The 25764-nt window shown below is 35.7% G+C and overlaps 1 protein-coding gene across 5 annotated transcripts in view; it reads right to left on the minus strand.

Annotated features, from left to right (window-relative positions):
• ZNF280D (zinc finger protein 280D) overlaps positions 1–20116 on the minus strand; it is a 116044-nt gene extending 95928 nt beyond the window's left edge. For 4 of the 5 annotated variants that reach the window (XR_003006259.1, XM_024767771.1, XM_024767769.1 and 1 more), the window contains exons 1-4: positions 19974–20116; positions 18664–18814; positions 5511–5726; positions 2140–2286 (exon numbers count right to left, since the gene is read on the minus strand). Coding sequence is in view for 4 of the 5 variants with exons in the window: in XM_024767771.1 (XP_024623539.1) it covers positions 2140–2275 (136 nt within the window). In the remaining variant the exon portion in view is untranslated. The remainder of the gene's footprint in view (positions 1–2139; positions 2287–5510; positions 5727–18663; positions 18815–19973) is intronic. The other variant, XM_024767770.1, reaches the window with a different exon arrangement.
• Between the last annotated feature and the right edge of the window lie 5648 nt (positions 20117–25764).

Raw genomic sequence — 25764 nt, forward strand, 5'->3', positions numbered from 1 at the left:
GAAGTTAAAGATTGATAAATATGACTACATATAAGTCAAACCTTCTGCATGGCAAAGAAATAGTCATATAATTGGCAAAAATTTTCTAAAAATATATTCATATATAACTATAATTGAAGTATATATCTTTCTTTGAGTGATGAAAGGGCTATACACACACTCAAGTTCCTATTACTCAAAATCAAACCCTGTCTAACATCCATATCCAATTCACACCCTTATAAGCCCTAAAGTATCATTATAAGGGATCTCACTGGATTATCTGCACCATTACTGAGTCCTGAAAGGGAAACTATCAGAGAATACAGACTGCAATGAACATACAGTTTACCAGAATACCTTACAACTTAAGGGGCTTCAAATGTATCACTATACCAGAAGTCAGAGCATAATATGACTTTCAGGATCAGTTTAAAGTTCCTAATTGCAGTTTAAAGTTCCTAATTACAGGTTTTTCAGTAATCAAACTAAAATTTAGAAGAGTAAGGATTGCCTGAAATTGTTGGTTAGAAAAAGGTAAAAGCACAAACACCATACCTCATATAAATTTCCTTTTTTCCCCTCGTAGTAGAAAGGAACCAGCTCCCATAAAATAATTCTATAAAGTAAAGGGCCATATAAAAGTAGGACTGTTTTCTGAAAATGGCAATGCAGTGCTCTATACCTAAGTACTAGAGATGTCTTAAAGGAGAAAAATCTGCTCAAGCAACTTGACCCCATTTTCATTCAGAAATTCAAGATTAAGTATTTACTCAAACCATCAAAGAACTACTGCTAAAGTCCTTTTGGTGTTTGTATTCTACAAAAGTTTGTACCTTCCTTTCTGGCAACTGTATATAAACATTTAGCTCATACTCCATAAGTTAAAATATTTTATGGCTTATACATAAACAGCAATAAAATCATTTAAATTGTGCATCTTAAGAGTACACAAAAGAAATTCTTCCTGGTCAATCCCCTTCTGACAGAACTATTTTAAAACTAATATATGTTATTCCAGTCGAATACTGTTAACAGTCATCTACAAGCAATATAAATTCAACTTAAATCTTAATTGTCATCTTTTCAATAAGAGAACTTGAGTAACAATTTTGCAATATGCTAATATTCCAGTATAAAATAATCACAGTGGCAAGAAACAGTAATTAAGAGAATATATAATTATGTTCCACTATCATCAACAAGCATGCCATCACGCCTAGTTCAATTTATAATCGAAGTGGCACTCCACTTAGAACCTCTAGGAGTTATTATCAATCTGCCACAAAAAAATGCTACTGAGAATTCAATTGGTTAAGCTATTCTTCCTCTAATAAAACTGACTAAAAATGCCATTCCAAGTTTAGAGGCAACAGAAGGAAGAGCCAGGCCTTCAGAAAATTTTAAAGTAGTCTCTTAATTACACTTTTATGCACTAACTTGGTAAGAAAACACTAGTATGCTGGTTACATTCTTTGGTAAATTCTCCTGACTTAAACAAGCAAATAAACATGTAAATGCAATGGGAAGGGATCTATTTTCTCTTTCTCTCCTGAAATTTGTACATTATTTCTCTGTACTTCTATACATTTCTGAGTGGACGTTTTAACAAGTGTCGTTTGTCTTTAACATTGTAACAATGTCAAATCGAGTTACTCTAACTGAAATCATTCACTGCCTATATATTCTGTAGCTATGTATAGATGACACTGCAATGAGGCAGCTGCTTAGATGTAAGAACCCCTACCTGAGACTAACCCAAATTTATTTAGTGTATTCTGACATTTTAAGCAAAATATTCTAAACTCTTCTGTTTCTCAGTTTAAAAGAGGAAAAAAAAAAAGAAAATGAACAAAAATATAAATAGGTTTACCTGGCTCCACTAAAAATTATGATTTCTAATATGAAAAGACCTCCAGTGTCACCAGCTAATCTTAGTCCGTTTCTTTTTCTCACATCTGATATTTCAACCTCTTACCTCCTTCCTTAAGTCCCCAATCAAAACCCTGACTCTGAAATTCTTACTGACCTCCCACCCAATCTGTCATCCCTAACTCCCTACAGAGGAACAAGAACTTAATACCTATAAAACAGTTCACAAGTTTTTCTATTAGAAACAGTATCTTACAAAACTGGGCTTCACTAAAAGTAAATGCTCACTTGAAATTGCTGGTTTTGAACTTGATATCTCTCCAACAAAGATCGGCTCATCATCATCATCATCATCAACCTCTTTTACTTTCTTCTGCCATGGTTCCAACTCTTCTTCTTCACATTCCATAAAGAGTTCTGCCATTTTTGATGTATCTAATTTTCAAAAGGAGAGAAGCAAACCTTATTTTCAAAAAGAAAAATAAATACATTTTTTGTAATACATAGATCTACTTTAATAATCCTAATAGCAATTTCTGAATTGATATTTATAGTTAATACATGGTAGCAACAATGAGAAACCCAGAGCTCACTCTCTAAGATATAAACTAGTAAGATTTAGATAAAGAGATGATAGATAGGTAGACAGATAGATAGACAGATGGATGATGGTTGATAGTAGATCTTTACAGTGGACAGAAAATTTGGGAACAAAGTCAGTTTCAGTTATATGCCTAGAATATGATTGTATCTACAAAAAAAGATTGCACCTAACCATTATCCAAAAAAAAAAAAAATGTACTAACAAAAGGCAGATAAACTAAGAATAAGAGGCAACAGGTGGGAGATATAACAGAAAAACTGAATCAAATTCAGGAATGCCAGGTACACAGCAAAGCAGGGATGAGGTGCTAGGCTAAAATAAAAGAACAAAGTGAGGCTTATTCCAATCCGGGAAAATTAGACATTTCCCACCTGAAGAAACAGACCAAAGAACATACAGTAAATATCACCACCCTAGAAGTTCTGACCAAGCACAGACCTCCTAGGAAGCATTTTAGTGCCTCAGTAATAGACAACCAATTAGCACCAGAAATTTTCGGAAAACCTCGTCTTTCAGACCAAAATCAATAAAACAGATAAAGAGTCGTAAGGAAAAGAGATAATGCAAAAAGCAAGACAAATACTAGAAAAAATATAACTAGCATTTTTAGAGATATGAGACAAAAAAGGATGTTATAAAAAGTAATGTTCAGAAACAAAAATAGAACTAAAAATACGATAGCCAAATTTTTAAATTCAGTTAAAAAAACCAAAATGTCCTCAAAGATGGAACTATGAGAGAAAAAAAAATTTATATATACATACATACGTACACACACACAAGTATATATATAAACAAAACAGAGAATACAAGGTTGTTAGAAAATCAATTTCAAAAGTACAACACTCACCTAATAAAATTTATAGAAAGAGAACAGAGAAAAAGCAGGGGGTAAGTTATCAAAGAAATAATGTAAGAAAATTTCCTAGATCAGAAGACAAAAATCTCTTGGTTGAAAGATCCCACTAATACTCAGTACAACAATCAAGAGAAAAGTTATACCAAGACATATAATTACCAAATTTCAGAACAAAAAAGATAAAGAGAATATCCTCAGATCTGTAGGGGTTGGGGGGCAGAAACAGATCATATAGAAAAGATCAAGAGCAATAAGAACAGAAACTAAAAGACAGTAAAGTAATACTTATAAAATTCTTACCAGAATTATTTTTCAATTTAGAATTCAAACTTTTCATCAAGTGTGAGAGTAAGGACCAGCAACATCACACAAGATTTACTTCCCAGGCACCCTTTCTCAGGAAGCTACTATACAATCCACCAAAACATGAGACTCAGTCAAGAAAGAGGAAGACAAAGGATGAAGAAAACATGGCATTCACCACAATACAAAGTCCCAGAACAACAGAAGTTCAGTAGGCCTAGAGAACAACCAGTCCAGACTAATTCAGGAGAACAGTACCTTCAGGAGTAATGTCTCTAGGAGGCCAAAGAAAAGATGATTAAAGTATAAACTTTCAGACTACCTGACAAGTTTTACAGTATAAAAACCTGAATTGAGAGGCTCTTGAGAGTGTGAGAAGATTTAGCTATAGACTTCAATACAAGTTAGCAAATTAAAAAACATGAAAAGTATTAATTGCTGGGTACACCAGAAGAAAGAAAAAAAAATAAAAAGAAATGTATCCTCTCATATGCTATTCTATATATAATGGCATATTAATAGCATATTACCATGCTTGTCAGTGAACAGTATTTATATGGTCATCATAATGAAAATATCAAATATGGATTTGATTTTTTATGTTAGGAGATACTTAGAGGGAAGGAAGGCGTAGCTGTAAGAAAGCATAAATCCTCATGATAAACATCATTAGAAAATGATTAAAACTGACTATGCAATAGACAGCACACATATATATGTGCATAAGCACTCTTCAAGAAACTGAGGTTAAACCCCTTAAAGCCTTTTTAGGTTGTCTGATTTTTTAAAACTATGTATATCTATATTACTTTAAGCTGAGGTGGAGGAGAAAAAGGAAGAGTAAGAGGAGGGGAGGAGGGAAAAAAGAGAAACAGTACTGAAGGTCTAAACTAAAGTAACAGCAATGGAGATGGATACAAGTGATGCTTAACTAGATATATAAAGAGGGTATATATAGCTATATACCATACATATATATATGAATGGGACAGTGTGTGGGCGCTAATTCACTATGACCAGTTTCCTTAAAGGAAGAGCAGATCAGGGGACTTCCCTGGTGGTCCAGTGGGTAAGACTCTGCACTCCCAATGCAGGGGGCCCAGGTTTGATCCCTGGTCAGGGAACTAGATCCCACATGTATGCCACAACTAAGAAGTCCATATGCTGCAACTAAGATCCCATGTGCCTCAACTAAGACCTGGCACAGACAAAATTAATTAATTATTTTAAAAAAAGAAAGAAGAATAACAGATCAGGACACAGATACACGTATTAAGGAAAGACCCTCTGAAGACACAGGAAGCAGATGACCACCTATAAGCCAAGGAGAGAGGCCTGGAACAGATCCTTCCCTCACGACCCTCAAAAGGAACTAACCCTACCAATACCTTGATCTTAGACTTCTAGGCTCCAGAATTGCGAGCAAATAAACTTCTGTCATTTAAGCCATCTAGTCTATGATACTTTGTCATGGCAGCCCTACCAAACTCATGCAGAAGACAAAGATCTTCCTTACTCTTTTTAGCATGGTACTGCCATTGTCAATATATACAGGATATATTGTTGAGAAAAAAATTTTTGAAGATACATAACAGCTTTACAATTTTTTTAGAAATAATTAATTTTTGTCTATGCATAAAAGAAACATATGTGACTATGCATACCAAACTAATAATAGTAGCGATCACCAGGCACAGAGAGAAATCATTTCATTTCTACTTTACTCATATTTTAATTCACATTATTTGTTTTTATGTGAGCATTTGCTACCTTAACAATTTTAAGTGTTTTTGTTTTTAAGAAAATGTGCCTACCTCTCAGCCTTTCTCCTGATGCAAAGTTATTGGTACAAAAGCCACATACACTAGTATCAGTAGTGGCAGCAACACTTACTTTTTGGCTGAAAAGGGTTGTCGCCAATCAAGTTGAAGAGCTGACTTTCTGTAAATTGTCATTTAAGTACTGACACAAGATATCAGTCAATTTTATGAGTCACTTTAAGTAAAGCCAAATACTGAAATGTGAAACTTGGGGTTTAGAAATTCTTGGATCTAATTTTGATCATCATGTGACTCCACACAAGGCAGCAAGTTATATCTCTTTTCCTTCCTATAAAATAAAGATACCTAGTATTAAAGTGGATTTCATTAAATTAAATATACACATACTTAATCATTTTTCCTGTAAAAAGCTCAATTTTTAAATTTGATAAGTTTAACATAAACATTTAACTCACTCTACATAATTGGTTCTTTCTTGAATGAACCCAAATTTAATAAGTAAAATGGTGATTCTATTAAGCTCTTAATATTTGAAGAAGTCTGAAATTATTAAATTACAAATAGTTTTTTAAAAGCATCCTTGTGTAAAAATGAATAATTGCCTCATAATGTACTATTTTAATAAATCTGAATTTTTCAGATGCTAAGTGACATTAATCTTTAACTGTTACCTATTCTTCACATTCCATAATACAACATAATCTTAAATAAGTTTTAGTTTATATTTCTCTGGGTTTTTTAATCAATGAAACTTAAAAGGAAAAAATTAATTGGATATAGTACTTCATCATAGATTAATTCATTCAAAAAATAACTATTCAAACTAATCATACTCATTGCTTTCTGTATGTAAGGTAATGTACAAAGTTCTAGGGAAAAAACAAAGATAAATAAGTCACAGTATTTGCCTTCAAAAATTTATAATATAATATGTTTATAATTCAAAACAAATGCTTTTAGAATAAACATATAAAAATTTGAATTGGGGCTTCCCTGGTGGCGCAGGGGTTAAGAATCCGCCTGCCAATGCAGGGGACATGGGTTCGAGCCCTGGTCTGGGAAGATCCCACATACCGCGGAGCAAATAAGCTCGTGCACCACAACTAGTGATGCCCGCGTGCCTAGAGCCCGTGCTCCGCAACAATAGAAGCCACCACGAGAAGCCCACGCACAACAAAGAGTAGCCCCCGTTCGGTGCCACTAGAGAAAGCCCGCACGCAGCAACAAAGACCCAACTTGGCCATAAATAAATAAAATCTATTTTTAAAAAATTGAATTGCCTTATTTAAAACAAGAATTTGCTTTCTGGATTCCCACACATACAATAGCAAAAATTTTTTTAAATATACAAAATTTTTTAAAACTGCTTTACTTATAAAGGATAAAAAGTAAAAAATTAGATGACACACACCTAAAATATTAAGATACACAGCTAATACAATCTTCACATTCCTCTTTATTCTCAGGCTGACAAAAGCTAGTTTTCCTGCTTTTTAATTTCTAAGTTATTTGGATTGAATTAGTCCACAGGAAAAAAAATTATTATTTTAACCTCAGAAGTTATTGCTACAAATGTTTAAATTACTATTACAAGAGACTCTAGTGAATATTGTGTTCAACTAAATTCACCAAGTTATGAGGTCTCTTTAACTCAATTATTTGAATAGTTGTAGCTTGCCCCTAAACTAACATCAGTACCTAAGCAGATACATGACAATTCTTGCTCAACATTAAGGACCTCCTAGTACCAAGAATACAGAATATTCTCTAAGAGCCTTAATTACACAGCTTATGAGACTCACATATAACATTTTTGTTAAGTGATCATATAAATATCATTTAGCAAAACTTTAAAATTAGTACTCAATTTACAAATATTCAATTAATAAATGACCTGTCCATATGAACAAGATATCCACTGCCTATGACTATAAAGATGACTTTAAGATAACCTACTTCAGAAGCCTGAGGATCACAGTAGCTACTTAGGAACCTCAACTGACACACTAGCAAACACACTAAAAAGCTGGCAATTAGAACTGTAATTCAGCCAAAAGCTGCACTGTGTAATACAGTAGCCACTAGCCACAGGTTTAATTAAAACTAAATAAAATTTAAAACTCAGTTCCTCAGTTTCACTAACCACATTGTAAATGTTCAAAGTCACATGTGGCTGGTGGCTACTGCCTTTGACAGTGCAGCTACAGAACATTTCTCCTGGACAATGCTGGTCTAAAGAGTCACTGCCTTATTTCATTCTGGTTAATAAACACACACTTTAATGGATTCCTTTGGCATGTCAGCCACTGGAACATGCCAAAACTATCACAGTCAAAATCTCTCAAGTCACCACTTCAGAATTTTAGTGGTAAGGCATGGAATTCTATGAAGGTTAAATCAGCTGCCAGTGAAGTGAAATATCCAACAAAGGTATGCAGTGGGGATCTCAAAGCTCCAAAAGGTTTCAACAGCTTCTGCAGCTCAGAGGTGGTTCCAAAACAGCCAGAAAAAGAGAATACACTACACTTCAGCTACTGACTCAGGTAGAAATTATATGACCATGTTTAATATGATTGTTTCTAAATGAATTCCAAGTAAATGACTTACAAGACTTTTTTATATTATAATTCTTTGACTTTTGGAGACTGCTCACATAAAAAATTATAATTTCTACTTTATTATTTTTTGTTTCAGATTTTATATATCTAAAATTAAACTATATCTTAAGGATTTTTTCCTACAAAAAATTTAAGTCAAAGGAAATGTGGGGTCTAAATTTTAAACTGTTTGAAAATTTTACTTTTAGCCATTGATAGATACCACCTGATGCAATGTCACTGTGTTAAATAATAAAGGTAATGCATTTAGTCCTATACACTCTCTGGTAAGGGGGAAATTAAGCCATTCCACAATCCACAGCTGTAGAGTCTACACATAAAAAGAGTACTAGGCTAGAAGCCAGAAGAACCAAGTGCCCCAGCACTGGCACAACTTTCAGTCAAGTTACCTTACAATTCTGGGTCTCAGCTCTTAGTTCAGGTGTATTATCTCTAAGGTTTAATTCAGCTTTTTATACTTTAATGTATACTTTAAACATTTATTAACCATAAACAGTAAAATTTGGTGAAGAATAATAGGTTCAAACTCTGACTCAACTACTTATTAACTGTATGACCTTGGCCAAGTTAGTTAATCTCTGTGCTTTGCCTACACATACACATACACACACACACACACACACACACACACACACATATGCATATATATGCATATATATATATATATAAAAAACTTAATTCACAGAGTTATAATGGAGATTAAATGATAATATACATAAAGCACATAGCTCAATGCCTGGCACACAGAAATCACTGAATAAATCTTAACCACTTTTAACTCTGGGCTAAATCCCATTTTAAAGAACTCTAAAAACAGATCACAATTTCATTATTATACTGAAATTTATAAGCTAGCTATCAGCTGAGCATTTAGAAATCATTTTGTCATACAGGATCTTCATTACAGTAGATCCCTCATAATAAAAGTTTAGCTTTATAAATAAACCTTCTGGAATGTGGCTGTCTAATCTATCCTGCGATATTTTCATCTTTTAAAAAAGCATTTATAAACTACTTAAAACACTCAGTAACATATAAAATGTTAAACCCTCATATGCACATAACACACACCTATAATTTATCAACACTTAAATTATACACTCTACTAATCTTATAGAATAAAATAAGTATCTAATTCAAAATTACCAACATATAAAAATTAACATTTGGATAAAGTGTCTTATACCATTTCCATTTTTAAAAAAGCACTTTCATTATATATGCATCCCCATAATTTAATTCTAAAAAAATCATTTTTAAAAATGAGTAGGTGGTAAATAGAATACAAAAGTGAATGTGAAGAATAAGGTAAATGGTTAAGTTCTCCATCTAACCAGACCCCAAAAGTTAGAGTTATTCGAAAAAATAATCCAAGAAATCACATTATGAAGTTAATCTTTGGGGGTTTTTTTCATCATAAAAAATGACGTTGGGGCTTCCCTGGTGGCGCAGTGGTTGAGAGTGCGCCTGCCGATGCAGGGCACGCAGGTTCATGCCCCGGTCCGGGAAGATCCCACATGCCGCGGAGCGGCTGGGCCCGTGAGCCACGGCCGCTGAGCCTACGCGTCCGGAGCCTGTGCTCCGCAACAGGAGAGGCCACAACAGTGAGAGGCCCGCGTAACGCAAAAAAAAAAATTATGTTTTAATTGGGGGTTACATTACTAACCAAGAAGTTGGCAACAACAAAACCAGATATGATTAACTTAACATAAAAGGGAAAATGTGAGAGGACGTCCCTGGCGGTCCAGTGGTTAAGACTTCGCCTTCCAATGCAGGGGGTGTGGGTTCAACCCCTGGTCGGGGAGCTAAGATCCCACATGTCTTGGGGCCAAAAAAACCAAAAACATAAAACAAAAGAAGCATTGTAACAAATTCAATAAAGACTTTTAACAATGGTCCACATCAAAAAAAAATAAAGGGAAAATGTGAAACAGAAATTAATATAATCATTTCAAACGGTGAAAATTTATATTCAAAATAACACATAAAGTTCAACTAACATAAATTTAGTCTAAGATTAACATGCTAGCTATAAGAAACATTAAACCTTTAACAATTTTGCTTATATACTTAGAAGAGTTCTTCAGAGGAATGGTTTGGATGACACAGGGTCATGGAACATTGTTCAAAAAAGTCTGATTTATCACTTTTCTCCTCTCACAAATTTCACAAGAAATCAGGCATTCAAATCATCCCACTGACTTAAAGCTTTGGTTTATGTTCTATTTCATTTTATAAATAATTCTTTAGTCTTTGTCATTAACGTCATACTGAAATGGAGGTCTATAATTTTAGAATTCTAATCCCAAATGAATAGAGCTCTAAGGATTTGAAGTGGGTTCTTAACTATGAGTAACAATCTAATATTTCCAACCCTGGTTTTATGATCTCTCAAGAATTTCCACTATCTCAAGGAGATACTAAAAATTAATTTTAATTTAATGTTCATTATCTTAAAAGCATACAGTCTTTTGAAGAAGAGTCATGTTTAAAATTCCAGTTTTTTATCACTTAGTATCCATCACCTACTGATTCCATCATAGAAATTAATTTTAACAGGATTAGAAAAGCAGAGAATGATCATGTCTACTTTGACATTCTAAGACAAGTCACGCAAATAGAAACCTTAAATCATAAGATAAACCTGTATATAATTGAAAGAGAGACCCACAAAAATTTGATTTCATAAAATTCAGGTATTTAAATTTGAAATTTTATAAATAACTTATAATTTTTATTTAAAAACATTAAGCAAATGAAATTTTAAATCAGTATTTCCTCCTTTTATGGCTTTTTATTGTTAGAAAACTAAACATCTATCTTTTTCAGAATCAGTCTAGTTGTTACTGTCAAAAACCACAGACTTATTCTTGAAAATTGCACATTCTAACCACACAAAATGTACAACTAAAAACATCTGATCACTAGCAGCTAAAATACTGCAGACAAAATACTGGGGAATTACAGAAACTCTACAAGATATTTCATTAAATCTCACCCAATTTCTGAAAGACTCTAATTTGTATTTGAAGTACAACATTGCCTTCTGGAAATGGTCACTTCAAGAAAGGTAGAAAACAACCTTAAAAAGGGAGAGTATGGATATACATAGTTTTATTTTTTAAATAAACCAAAAATTTCAAATGTCATTTTAAAAAAAGATGATTGGGATTCCCTGGTAGCACAGTGGTTGAGAGTCCACCTGCCGATGCAGGGGACATGGGTTCGTGCCCCGGTCCGGGAGGATCCCACATGCCGCGGAGCGGCTGGGCCCGTGAGCCATGGCCGCTGAGCCCACGCGTCCGGAGCCTGTGCTCCGCAGCGGGAGAGGCCACAACAGTGAAAGGCCCGCTGTACCGCAAAAAAAAAAAAAAAAAAAAAAAAAGATTCATTCAGGAATCTTAAGAGAAAGACGCAAACAGAGAAGGGGAAGGGTTGGGAGTCAGCCTTGAAAGAAGTGGCCTACAATGAGATCAGAACAAGGATAGGGAAAATCCAGGTCTTGAAAGAGATTGCCCTAGCTACTTCCAAGAATAAGACTTAAAAAGCAATTAGGCCAGCTTCTCCTGTCCACCTCCCAATTTACAGAAAAAACTTCATTCTCTGAAGGTAGGTAATCAAAGAATTAACACTTTAATTCTCTGAAATTAGAAGAAATCCAGAATTCCTTAAAGCCTATAGGAGATCAACATATGCCACTTCAGCAATTAAGAAGCAGGAAACACAGAAAGAGCTCTCTGCCCTCCTCCTATCTGTCTAAAAGCAGGACATACATTTCCCATTGTGAAGGTCTTCCCCTTTCCCTCTCCCATTCCAGGAGGAGGAAAAACTACCATTATCACTGGAGACAGAAAGTCGGCATCAAGATGGGGCTGCACAAACCAACCTTACTAAAATAGCCCTAATCTTCCATTAGTTTCCCCCATATATGTACATTCCCTCAATTTACCACTCCTAGAAGCCCAAACCTCTTTTCCTTTGACCTGCCACTCTCCCGAAATTTACCATCTTTTAAAAAAATGGTATATAAGCCCCCATGTCTAACCACCTCTTTAGTCTTCATTTTTTTTCGATGAACACCTCCATTAACGTAAAAGTTAAAATATTAACATCAAATAAAATTTGTACACCTTTTCTCCTATTAATCTGTCTTTCATCAACTTAATTTGCAGATCCCAGGCACTTAACGTAAGAGGCTAAAGGCAAAGGGTTCTTTTACCTCCACTACAAGTGAAAACCAATTCTCCAAGTTAGTGAGCTCAGATTTTTGAAAGACAATAAAAATACTTCATAATATAAATAATTAAAAGTTTTAAAAATAATACACTTAACCATTTTCTATCTAACGCAAGGCACAATCCTCAAAGAAAAAAGTCACTACCTCAAGAAACTATCTGGTAGGGGGATTATGATAAATATATAAATATCATACGAAACAGGGCATGGTAGCTGCAATAATAAAAATTGGAACATCCAACGACAGATGAATGGATAAAGATGTGATACATATATACAATGGAATATTACTCAGCCATAAAAAGGAAAGAAACTAGGTCATTTGTAGAGATGTGGATGGTCTGTCATACAGAGTGAAGTAAGTCAGAAAGAGAAAAACAAATACTGTACATTAATGCATATAGGTGGAATCTAGAAAAATGGTACAGATGAATCTATTTCCAGGGCAGGAATAGAAACGCAGATGTAGAGAATGGACATGTGGACACAGGGGGAAGGGGGGGGATGAACTGGGAGATTAGGATTGACATATATACACTACCATGTGTGAAACAGATAGCTAGTGGGAACCTGCCATATAGCAGAGGGAGCTCAGCTCGGTGCTCTGTGATGACCTGGATGGTTGGGATGGCGTGTGGACGGAAGTCCAAGAGGGAGGGGATATATGTATACATATAGCTGATTCACTTCATTGTACAGCAGAAACTAACACAACATTGTAAAGCAATTATACTCCAAAAAAAATAACAAAAATAAAAATTGGAAATGCTATAGCAGAGGTTCATGACAAGGTGCTGAGGAAACCACAGAAATAAGAACTGTGCAAAATTCTGTGCACACATACATTTTCTGGGGCATCAAACTGTTATAAGGTTTATGAACCAAAAAGGCTAAGAATCTCTAGGTCAGGGGTTGAAAAAAAGTAATCACATCTAGCTGGAGGATTTGGAAATGCCCCACCATGGGAGAAACATACCCATTAATCTCCAAAGGAAAGATGTTTTCATTAGTGTTTTTTTTAAAGTAAAAATGCTCATTAAAAGGGGACTCAAACATACAGAAGTGTGTAGAGTAAAAAGTATGAATCCTTATTCCTTCCCCTGCCCTACCCCCAGTCCCACACATCAGAGTTTGCTATGTGATGCAGTGGATAATAATACTGATTGAAGATACAGATACGGTTATGTTTCAGGAATAAGAAAGGCATTCCAATGTCTTATATATCTTAACAAAGGGCAATATTCACAGCAATAATTTGGATAAAGACCATACTGTGTACAGATTACATTTATAGATGAGTAAATAGCATAATGCATGTTAAATAACAAATGAGACTTTCAAAAGATCTCAACAAAGTAGGATGAATGGTAAAATCTAGCATAAAATTAGTTTTGTATTTGCTCAAAAACCAAAATTTACAAAAAATATAAATTGAAGATATACTATTTATCAGTTTTAGTTACCAGAGAGGCAGTAAGTCCAAAGTTCATTCATTTAAAAAGTACATTTAGGGACTTCCCTGGCAGTCTAGTGGTTAAGACTTCGCCTTGCAATGCAGGGGGTGAGGGTTCAATCCCTGGTCAGGGAGCTAGGATCTCACATGCCTCAGGGCCAAAAAACCAAAACATAAAACAGAAGCAATATCATAACAAATTCAATAAAGACTTTAAAAGTGGTTCACATCAAAAAAAAAAGTACATTTATTAATAAACATGCACTATGTGCCAGACATCGTGCCAGGCAGGAATACAATGACGGTCAAAAATTAAGACACAGGTCTTGCACTCATGAACCTTACAGTCTAGAGACAGAGACAAACACTCATACAAACAGATTAAACTGACAATATGTGCTATGAAGGCCATGGACAAGGAATTTTAAAACTCAGAGTAAGGAAGTTAGGTCTAGTTAGCATAATCAAAACTGGCTCCCCTAAGGAAGCAATGATTAATTGTTATTTGAAGAATGAGTTAGAGTTAACTAGGCAAACAGGAGAGGGAAGAAAGCATTCCATGCAAAAGCAGCAGCATGTGCAAAAGATCTATGGCACAGCAAATATAAGAAACTGAAAAGAAACCAGTGTGACTGGAAAAGAGAGCAAGATGGTATACAATGGGAGGTAAGATAGGAGTCAAACAACGCTGCACTTTGAAGACCATGTTAAGGAATTCTGTCCTTACCTGAAGAGCAACTGGAAAGCCACTGAGGGGATTTTAAGCAGGAACTGATACAATCAGACTTGTGATACAGTGTCAAAATAGAAGAATTTGAGTCTAAAGTCAAAGAGATGATGGTTTTATTCTATTCTGTCGGATTCAATCCCCACTTGGAATACTGTGTATTGGCTATGACTCCTTCAACTTTTAAGTAACAGAAAGAAAACCCAACTTAAACTGGCTTATGCAAAAGAGAATTTATTGGCTCATTTACAGCATTCGCTGTAGGCACATTTTAAACAATGATACGTAAACCTGGTTTTTCTCTCTCCATCCCTAGGCTTCACTTCCTCTATTCTGATTCTATCCTCAGAAAGGGTCCTCCCATTGTGAATGACTACAGTAGCTCAACTTAACACCTTCCAACATTCAAGACCAGGACAATGATAAAAGGACCAGCTCTGACTGGAGTTGACTGGCTTGGCTAAAGTCATATGCCCTTCCCTAAACCAATCACTATTGATCCTCCTGGTACCAGAGACCCAAAAGGGGTGGGGGGGGGGCGGGTACAACACACCAACCACAAGATAAATACTGGAGGGGATGGTTCCCCACAGGAAAATCAAGATCAAGACATATGTTACCAAGGTAAGGGAGATAAGGGTGAATGGATGTTGGGTAGTAAAAACAACAGATGCCCACTACAAAGAATTAAAATTAAAGCTTTGTCTAGGTCAAAGGACTAATATATCTAACCTAGGAAAAATATGAGACCGTGAGGCAGGGGTGGTAGAAGTGAAAGCTGTTTACAGATATTTTAAAGTTTGTCATAAGAAAAAAGGCAAGAGGGTGACTTGTTCCTTGTGGCTCAAGTGATCATAACGATAACAACACTGCTAATATTTACTTGTTTTGAGTAAACTAGAGAATTTCATTCCTAGTTTGAGCTTCAATACAACTACTTAATTCATTACATACTATTATAAGTTATAATAAGTTATTATTTATAATAACAATTATTACCATTTGCTAATTAATTAAATACATGCATCCAATGCATTTCATCCAATCCCCAAAAAACTCTATGAGGCAGACACCATTAGTGTCCCTGCTTTACAGCTGTGGAAACTGAATTATAGAGATTAAGCACCTTACCCAAAGTAACAAAACTAAGTGGCAGAACAAGGATTCAAACCCAGGCACTTTGAAGGCCAGAGATTTCAGCCACATATTATTTGCCTCCACCAGGAACAAGACCAAAATAACAGGGAGGCAGATTTCATATAAGAACAAAACAATCAGCAGTTAAAATATCAGGAAATGAGATAAACTTGAGATGTGACAGATCACCAAAGAAAAATATGAAAAGTTCAAACATTATGCAATTGAAAATGGTCACTTTCAAGATCCCCAAGGATCCTTCCAACCCTAATATTGTAAACATATTCATCTAGTATTTGTAAATTTTTTGCCTAGACTGAAAGAAAAGGGGGATTTGTCATATTTCAGTAAAAAAACTACCCTAATTGAGAATGCTGAATTATGAAAGTTCATTTTGGAATTAGAAATTAAGAATTTTAGTAATCTACCTACTATACCCCAAGATTTTCTAGAAACTCTCAAGTACAACGTAAAGAATGAAACAACACTGAGAATGAAATTCTTGAGTTTATTCGAAGCAAGTAAATTCCTGAAAAAAAAAATAACAGTTGATAATTTTTTTTTTTTTTGGCCACCCACGTGGCATGCAGGATCCTAGTTCTTTCTCCCTGACCAGGGACTGAACCTAGGCCCCCCCACAGAGGAAGCGTGGAGTCCTAACCACCGAATCGCCAGGGAAATCCCCAATAATTTTAAATAAACAATATAAATTGCATTTTAATAAGTAAGCCTGTTTGATGGCTTAACTCAGAACTCCCAACAATATCAAGATCTATTTAACAGATACTGATTCAGAGCAAACATCTCAAGTATCAAATCATCATGACAAACCAACTTTTTAGAATTTTAACATTTTTGTTAACACAAAAAATGTTAATGTAATATTAATAAGTAGAAAGCCTGTGCTTGAGCAGACTACTTAAATCTACAAAGCAATCCAAATCAGCACAATCATTAAAAGTTCCTATGTACTGATAAAAGCAACCCTTCTTTACAACAAGGTATGGGGAATCTCTCTTTGCACCATCTCCACTTGGTCCAAGTATTCTAAAACCTCCTGCTGATCCTGATCCAGGCTACAGCAGTTACCACCACCCACTCTGTCAGTCAAAACTGAGCTGAGCCCAGCAGGACAGCTACATTTTCTACCACACAGTATTCTGCTGAAGGTATCCATCTTAAGATCCCAATAATCTTTCCAACAGCCAAATCAAATAACCCTTTCTTCCATTTTCATTTTCCTTATCTTGCATCAATTTTAACCCAATTTCTTTTTTTTTTTAAACCTTTTATTTATTTATGAGGGTATTTATTTTTGTCCATGCCACACAGCATGCAGGATCTTAGTTCCCCGATCAGGGATCGAACCCACGCCCCCTGCAGTGGAAGCACAGTCTTAACCACTGACCCCCAGGGAAGTCCTAACCCAATTTCTTGAGACATGCTCCTCAGTAATTTTCTCTATGCCAATAGACTGGTTCTCTATCCATCTCCTCCTTTTTAACTCTTTACAGATTCTTCATATTCTCTTCCTTCTTAAACAATGTAAAATCAGGTTCTATAAAGTTTAGACCTTAGCCCTACACAAATTGTTTCCTAAAAGACAAATCTAATAAACTTCATAGTCTTAGCTATCAGTCCTCAATAGCAGCCTATAAAATCATCAAATATCAACTTCCAACCCTAACTTCTTAACTATGTTTCAGTCCTTCATCTCTTAACTGCTGAAAACTGCTATATGGATACTTAAACTCACCTCAAATTCAATATTTCCAAAACTGAACATTAACTTTCCCTCAAAAATTAGTTCTACAGCATTATTCATAATAGCCAAAAAGTAGAAACAAGCTAAATGTTTATCAACTGACTGATGAATGGATAGACAAAATGTGATACATCCATACAAGGGAATTAAAAAAAGATGAGGTACTGATATATGTGACAACATGATGAACCCTGAAAACATTATGCAAAGTGAAAGAAGTCAGTCATGTTATGCTTCCATTTACATAAAATGCCCAGAATAAGCAAATCCATAGAGCAGAAAGCAGATCAGTGGTTGTCAGGGGCTGGGGGAGAGGGAAGAAGCTGGGAGAGACTGCTTAATGGGTAAGGGTTTGAGAAACTGAGAATATTCTGGGATTAGATAGCATTGGTGATTGCACAACATTGTGAATATACTAAATGCCACTGAATTGTACACTTTAGTCAAGAATGGTAAATTTTATGTTAGATTAATCTTACCCCGATTTTTAACAATTAGTTCTACTTTTGCCTTTCTCTTTTTCCTCAAATGAAACTGTCACCCTTTTGCAGTTTTTTTTCAATGTTTCCCTCTTTCATTCATCCTATCAATTCCCCAGTCCTATAGTCTTCCTTCAAAATATTTCCCACAACCAACCTTGCCTTTCCATTCATAAGTACTTGTTCAGGCCCTTAAACCTCACACCTATAGCACCAGATTTACTTTATAAGATTCACTTTACACTGTCTCTCAGCATCCGGATCTATCTGCTTTCATCCATTCAATATAGAACCACCAAATTAACAATTTCCTAAAATAATGCTTTTATTGTGTCACTTATCAATTCCAAACTCTTCAATAACTCTCCACCAACGCATGCAGAGCTTGGTTATACTAGTACCAGAAGCTTCCAGAATGCAGTGAGGCAGAGAATAGACCAAATGCTCTAGGAGCTGGCACTTCCACCAGAGGTTGTGCTGCCAGGCCTGCACTGTCTAACCCAAAGAGAAGAGAACACAATTCTGAGCTAGAAACGCTGAAGGTGAAGTGAGGGAAGACCACAGTATCACACCTTACAAAATGAATACGCAGTGTCTGGCACCCAGTATTACAATGAATGAAATGAACTTTTTCTGAAACTCAATTTCCTCATCTATAAAGGATAATACCACCCATCTCCAAATACTATTTATTTTGAGGAGGAAATATAACCATGAAATACTTTATAGTCACTAAAACACTACAATAAAAGAAATGAAAAATTAGAAAGATATCTTGTGTTATAACTTCTCAAAAAAACACAAATACTAACAATGTAGTGTCAAAAGTAGTGTCAATTTTCTTATTTACCTTTTGCTATTCAATACAGTTGGGAGATATATTATTTATTTTTCCTCATGGAATTTAACAAAGCCACTTCCATGGTGCATTTTGTTCCATGAGGACCTTTCTATCAGCAGTCAGCAATCCTGTATAGTTCAAAGTCAGATAATCTTAAACCCTGAATAGGAAAAGCAAAATGAGTGAGTGAGTAAACAAAGGAGATAGGGATTAGGATATACCTAAAATCCCCAGACCTCTCCCAAACCCTCCAAGTTTTGCTTCTCAAACTTGCCAAAGGTTAAGAACAAATACCCACAAAATAAGGAACACATGGGTAGAGCCTAGAAGCAAGGAGCAAATTATTTCATAGACTAATGATCTTTGCTTTGGTTAATATCCCTCAACTGAAGGGCATTCAGGCAGCTGTCATGCTGAAGAAATCAAACCTGGCAAAAAAAAAAGAGTGTAGTTGATTAACTTCTAAGGATGAAGCCTACAAACCCAACCTGAGAAATTCAAGAAATATATATTAATTTACTTAAAAGTGACTGTAACAAACCCATTGCATATTAACACAAATACTTTTATTAAAAAAATAGCTGTATTTTCCAAAACAAAAATTTAGAGGAGTGGCATTGTTTTCCATCTCTACAATCTCATTAATATCTGTGTTCATAAAGACAGCTGGATTCTCTTATCTGCTTCTGTATTCAATTTGTTACACCATCCTGTTCTGTTGAAGTGAGGAAAATCCAGCTTCATAAGATACGTACGTGGTAAAGGGAGGGCCTTGTAGAACCCTTACTCCATTAGAGATGGAGTGCAAAAGGGTGAAAAAAACCTATCATAGTAGTAGGAGGAAAGCAGTGCTGGAAAGCAGTGGAACTCTGCACCTTATTGTCCAAACTAACCATTAACCTTCAGCATGTCATCAGTCCATAGATTCAGTTTTTAATTTTCTTTCCTTAGCAGTTCTAGTTTTAAAAATGGACATTTTATGACTTTGTTTCCTAGAGATCTTCAAACAACAAAGGGAAAAGTAACTTATTACTTTAAAATAGAATAAAACTCATTCTATCTTACAATTACTAGGTGAGCCCATAGACTCCTTTTATAAATCTAAGATACATTATGGGATATTAGTGATTTTATTCTTCCTACACCTCAAAATATTTTGCTAATTCCATCATCCTAGGTGTTATTTCACCACTGAGCATCAATTTTTCCCAACTATGCTTTAAAAAAACTAAAATAATAAGAAAACAGAAGAATGTTTTAATTGCCTAGAAGGATAATGCGAGAGTGAAATAAATCATCATTAATACATTATCCTTCACCTTTCTTTTCTTGAGTTTTCCTATTGTTTTGCACAAAATACTGCATCAGCTTCCCAAAAGGTATAGAAGACTCAAGGCATTATCTTTGTAGTCTGTGTCAGGAAGTAAAAACTTTACTTCTACCCTTTTAGGTTGCAGAATCTGGGACCTGTGAATTAAATTAACAACAGACAAATCAACAGGAGAAAAAGCACAAAATTTTTATTAATATTTACATACACTGGAGTTCACAGAAAAGAAGTAAAACTCAAAGAAGCAGTTAGACTCAGGGTGTATATACCATTTTAACAAAGGAAAGGGAATTGGGGCTTTGAGAGACAATAAATCCTGCGGAAGAAACTAGGAAATGCGTGGCAGAACTAATGGAAGATAAGTGTTATTTTAGTTGGGTCTGTTTATGCAAACTCATCTATCAACTCTCCATCTTAGGTGATAAGAGTCACTCTTCCTTTCCTGGTGCAGTAAGGTAAGAACCTTCACAAAAAGAAATGTATGCCCTGCTTTTGGACAGGACAGTTAATTTTAAGTTCTCAATTGCCTTCTGCTCAAAATAATCCTTATGTCAAAGTGGCATATTTTAGGGCGGCAGATCCTTTCATCTGCTTTAGTTTTCACTACTGTTATGAACTCAGAACTTTTTATTTTCTGTTCATAATGGACAGAAGAAAACAGAGGAGACATTTCAGAATTATTAGATGAAACTAAAGATAAATGCAAAGGTAGATAGCAAGCACTTCTGACTGTAATAATGACAGTGAACTTTGGGAAATCTCAGACTAAGTGTAATTAGACTAAGTCCCTAGATAGATTTTCTCAAACTCAATAATCAACGAGTGAACAATATATTTCTAAAAACTAAAAGGAAATACAGTATTCTCATTCAGCAGGAAGAACTTCATCATGCCATGTTTTTACAAAAATGCAGGACCATGCTATTTTGCTAAAAGGACATGTGACAGTATTCTTTCATCCTTCACGTTTGTGGGCTAAAATTTAACTTGATACAGTTCATAAGTGGAGAAGTGTTGAATGCAGGTGTATACAATGGTGACTAGAAGGAAATAGATGATGCAGAAATTTTAATTCATTGGATTGATTATTCTAATTGGTGTCTAGAAATCTAAAACTGAAAATACCTTGCCATTATGAAGCAAAGATAGCCATCTTCCTTTCAACAAAAATTTAAACCATTCAAGTTTTCAAAAAATCCTTCAAATGTTGCATCTGATGATGCACACTGCAAAAAGAAGATCCAGAAGGAATGATAAGCAAGAACCTACTGGGGAAGTATCTGAAATCTCAAATCACTATGTTCCAGGTTCACGTATGACAGTTGATGAGTTACTCATATGCAGACAATGTTGCCCATTTCAGGCAAGCTTCAATCCTGAAAAATATAGACTAAAAATCTGGGCAACATGCGACAGTGTAACACTGTAAGCTTGAAAAATGCATATCTACACAGTGATTCAGAAAAGGGGTGAGAGCAGAACCAAGATTATTACAAGAATTGACAAAAGAATTTGAAAATTCTGTCAGAAATACAACTTGTGACAAATTTTTATAAGTTTAGAATTGGCTTAGTATTATCTAGTGAGAGATTTTCCTCAGTTGGCAATATGAGGAAGAACAAGGTTGAGCTTCTGTGAATTTTCACAAAGGGGAAGGAAGAGAAGCCAACTGCACATAATCTGGTTTTCAAACATATTTGATGATTCTTACTGTCCTAAGAAAAACTAGTACTCTTCTCAGCTCAATGCATTCTCAAGCATCAGTTAGTTGTTTTTTGTTTGTTTTTTTCGGTACGCGGGCCTCTCACTGTCGCGGCCTCTCCCGTTGCGGAGCACAGGCTCCGGACGCGCAGGCCCAGCGGCCATGGCTCACGGGTCCAGCCGCTCCGCGGCATGTGGGATCCTCCCGGACCGGGGCACAGAACCCGTGTCCCCTGCATCGGCAGGCGGACTCTCAACCACTGCGCCACCAGGAAAGCCCATCAGTTAGTTTTTAAAAATCCTGCATAAGTTAACCTGGAGAGAGTTGTATTGTATAAAAAGACTAAAGGAGGGACAGACACTGATTAAGAAAGCTAGAACCTATCCAGTTGATTGCTGAACACCACAGGGGTTAGGAGCACCAAGCCCCGTGCAGTTGAAAATCAGTGTGTAATAGTTGGCCCCTCTGTATGCATGGTTCGGCATCCATGGATTCAACCCAACTGCTGATCGTATAGTACTGTAGCACTTTTATTGAAAAAGAAAATCCACGTGGACCTGCACAGTTCAAAATCATGTTGTTCAAGGGTCGACTGTACTTGCAAAATAATGACTTGAAGATGATGGCCTATGAGTGATATTATGATCAGTGTATGGGGAAAGTTTCAATTACAAAACTGTAAGTTACCAAGAAGAACATTCCTCATGCAACTAGGAGAAGCACTTGCAGGAACTGTAAGAGAATTCTGTGTTACCCTCTAGCTACAATATTCTTGTGCACAAGTGTAAGAGGGAAGAATAAAGGAAGGTGCTCTTTGTGAGGGTAAAAAACTAAAACAAAAACAAAAAATTGTGGGCTACAATTATAGTATTTGCCAAGAGCATTCAAATGTGATGCATATTAATTGTAGGGGTAGTATTTAATTAGATGCATGAAATATATTTTTTTGTTTCTTATTTTTCTAAGTATATACAAAAATATTTGCTATGTTTGAATTCTTATTAAAAGCTCTAATAAGTTGTTTTACATTACCCCTTTATTCTTCTGTTAATTATATAAGATTATATAAAATATATAAAAACATTTTAAGTATAATTTAAAATGTTTAAAAAATAAAAGTTCCTTTTGATCTAGAAGATAAAGAGTGGTATCTATTTTTCCTGTTACATTGAGAATTAAAAGAATCCTTAAAACAAAACTGCTCTGCAAAAATCAATAAAAATCCCAAACACACATTTTTGAAAAAAGTTACCAAGTAAATCAAATCATTATATATTTTTAAAACAACTTGACTGAAAAATCAAATATTTTTGAGTCCTCTGAAGCAGGAAAAAATAAACTATTCAGGACTATATATTTAATTAGTATGTCAAAAATATTTCTTATCATTCAAAAGTTACTTTTGAGATAACAAAATATATTGTCAATAATCTCCAATTTCCTGTCATCTAAAACTATCATTTACTTTCTATTTAAAATTGTTATTCCGCATAGGTACATCCCCTGCCCAATTAGTAAAGAAAAAGAAATCTTGGTATGGTTCTAAATGTTCTCTTCAATAAAGAAAACAGTGTGGGAGAGAAGGGTACAAAATTATTTATTCCTTTCCTTTGACCTCCTCTCCCTTACTAAGAAAGCCAATGCTGGGTAGTAAAACATTGGACTGAAGAAGCAGGACTGGACGAGATAGCCTAACTGGAAAGAATGAGTTGAAGTGGGGATGCTGAGGTTTGTAGTCCTCCAAAACCAAACTACCCCAGAACTTTCTTTTTCTCACAGCTCACTACGCCTACAAGGGTCTTGAGCAAACTTTCAAAGGAGGCAAAGTCTGATATCTACTTTCTGTCTCCTCTCCCCTAGCCACTGTAGGCTCTGATGTCAACTAGAGCAGCAATTCCAAGTTTCCTAAACTAGATAAGTTAGTTCTATCCTTCAAAACTGCTCCCCTCCTTCATCCCCAAACACCCATTTCTAGACAGTTGCTCCCAACTATGTTATCAGATTACCGCAGTAAAACTCTTACCAAATACTAATGCCAAAATATCACCCCATAGACTATCTGCTAATTGCAAAGGGAAATACTTACAATGGAAAGATAGTCTGTCACCATCTTATCCAAGAGATCAAATTTAGGATTACCAACAGGATAACCCCACTTTACGTGCCTTCTGATGTTGTATAATGAGCAGTACACTGCATGACTTGTGAAGTATTCTTGCCAAAAATATTTAACCTGATCTACTCAAGCCTTTAGACCTAGGTTCAAGTTTAAAGGAAGTATAGGGGATACAGGGTACAGTTAAACCCCATGAGGAAGAAACTGTCAGTAAAATACAGAATGTAGGTTATTCTACAAGCCTACTGGCTTGGTCTCTTCAAAAGGTCAATGTCATTAAAAAAAAAGAGAAAACTACACTAAATTAAAAGGAACTAACACAAATGTAATGCATGATTGTTCCAAAATAAATGACTAAAAAGAACATTTGGGGGACAACAAGGAACATGTGAAGAACATGTGAATACATACTACATACATGCATTAGATTATCAGGGATTATGTAGGGATTATTCTTAACTTTAAGTGTGATTATCCTATTGCAGTTACATAGAAAATTGACCTTAATCTTATGATATACATACTGAGACACACACAGCACTTCCGTGTGAACTGTCGTGATGTATGAAATATGTTTTGAAAATGTTCACCAAAAACAACCGTGAGATAGGTGGATAAAGCAAATGTGGCAAAACAGTAACAACCGTAAAAACTGGGTGGTGGGTATGAGAGCTCAACCCGGCTATTCAACTTTTCAATGTCTGGGGGAAAAAATAACATGAAAACTTAAATAACAAGAAGTTAAAAAGCTAAGAAATGAACTCTTAAAAATAAAAATGTGAAGGAAGGGGCAACTTAATAGTGCTTCTTAAATTTTGTAGGTGAGCCTCCTTTGCTCTTGTCCTCAATCACTTCATTCTCACAAAAAATAAAACATAGTGAATGGAGCACTGAATGAGGAATCAGAAGACCTAAGGTTCTAGAAGAGGCTCTATCACTTCCTAGCCATGACTTCATTACAGACCTCTCACCCTGAGCTCTCTTTCCTAACCTTCAAAATCAGTTCTAGCAGCAAAGACCACTGTAAAAGGGGTTAGGAAATACGTATCAGCCGGTAACAATGACCCATACAAATGCAAGATACAATTAGAATCGTACTTGAACGATGTTTTAAAACATCGAGAGCACACAGCCCCAACTTAATTCTCTAAGCAAACCAGTGCCTTCTCTAAGCAAACCAGGCACTGTAAGTTTCTGCTTAGAGACAGCCTGAGTTGGCACAGTAATCCCCCAAAGCAGGACACCTCACAATTGCAGAGAGCTGGCTTTTGTACTTTAAATCGCTCCTCTAATGCTTCTATTTTATGTTTAATGCCGCTAAAAAACGTCAAATTCTTAAAACACAGTTCAAACCTGAAAACAATAAATAAATCAGGTTTAAGTCCACAGAATTTTTTTTTTAACTAACAATTCTTGGCAAACAAAGAGAACCCCCTGGAACGAAGGTCTCCCGTGCTTGTAGAAGTGGGTTCACTTTGACGTTTCTCCTCTCTAGCCGATCGCTCCATAAAAGCGTTAACACTTGAGATAAGTTGGGAGGAACTCCGTCCATCTCTAGAGCCGGATAAAACCTCAGAATGAGATCATTCTTTCCGTCTCACGAAGTGAAACCTGCAAGCTCAGTTAGGGAACTGTGTTATCAAGTCCACGTTTCTCCTCAGGGCCCCTCTCCTACAGACAATAACGGGACGTGTAGGGCACAGCGGGGAAGTCATTTGACAAGAAGGAGGGTGTGAGCAGGTACTGCCTGGTCACCCGGGCGGGGGAACCTGGGCCCTAGGGTCCCCGAGCCTCAAAGTTCGGCACCCCCTGTGGTCTCTGCCTACGACTCACGAGACTCGGGGCGAGAGCTGGAGCGAGGAGAGCACGGGTCCTCGCCAAACAGCGGCACAAAATGTACGTTAGACCAAGGGAGAAGCCTCCGGAAAGAAAAGCCCAAACCAGGCCAGGGGCAAACAGGCA

Source organism: Neophocaena asiaeorientalis, unplaced genomic scaffold, assembly GCF_003031525.2.
Source record: "Neophocaena asiaeorientalis asiaeorientalis breed wild unplaced genomic scaffold, Neophocaena_asiaeorientalis_V1.1 scaffold71, whole genome shotgun sequence".
Taxonomy (NCBI): Eukaryota; Metazoa; Chordata; class Mammalia; order Artiodactyla; family Phocoenidae; genus Neophocaena; species Neophocaena asiaeorientalis.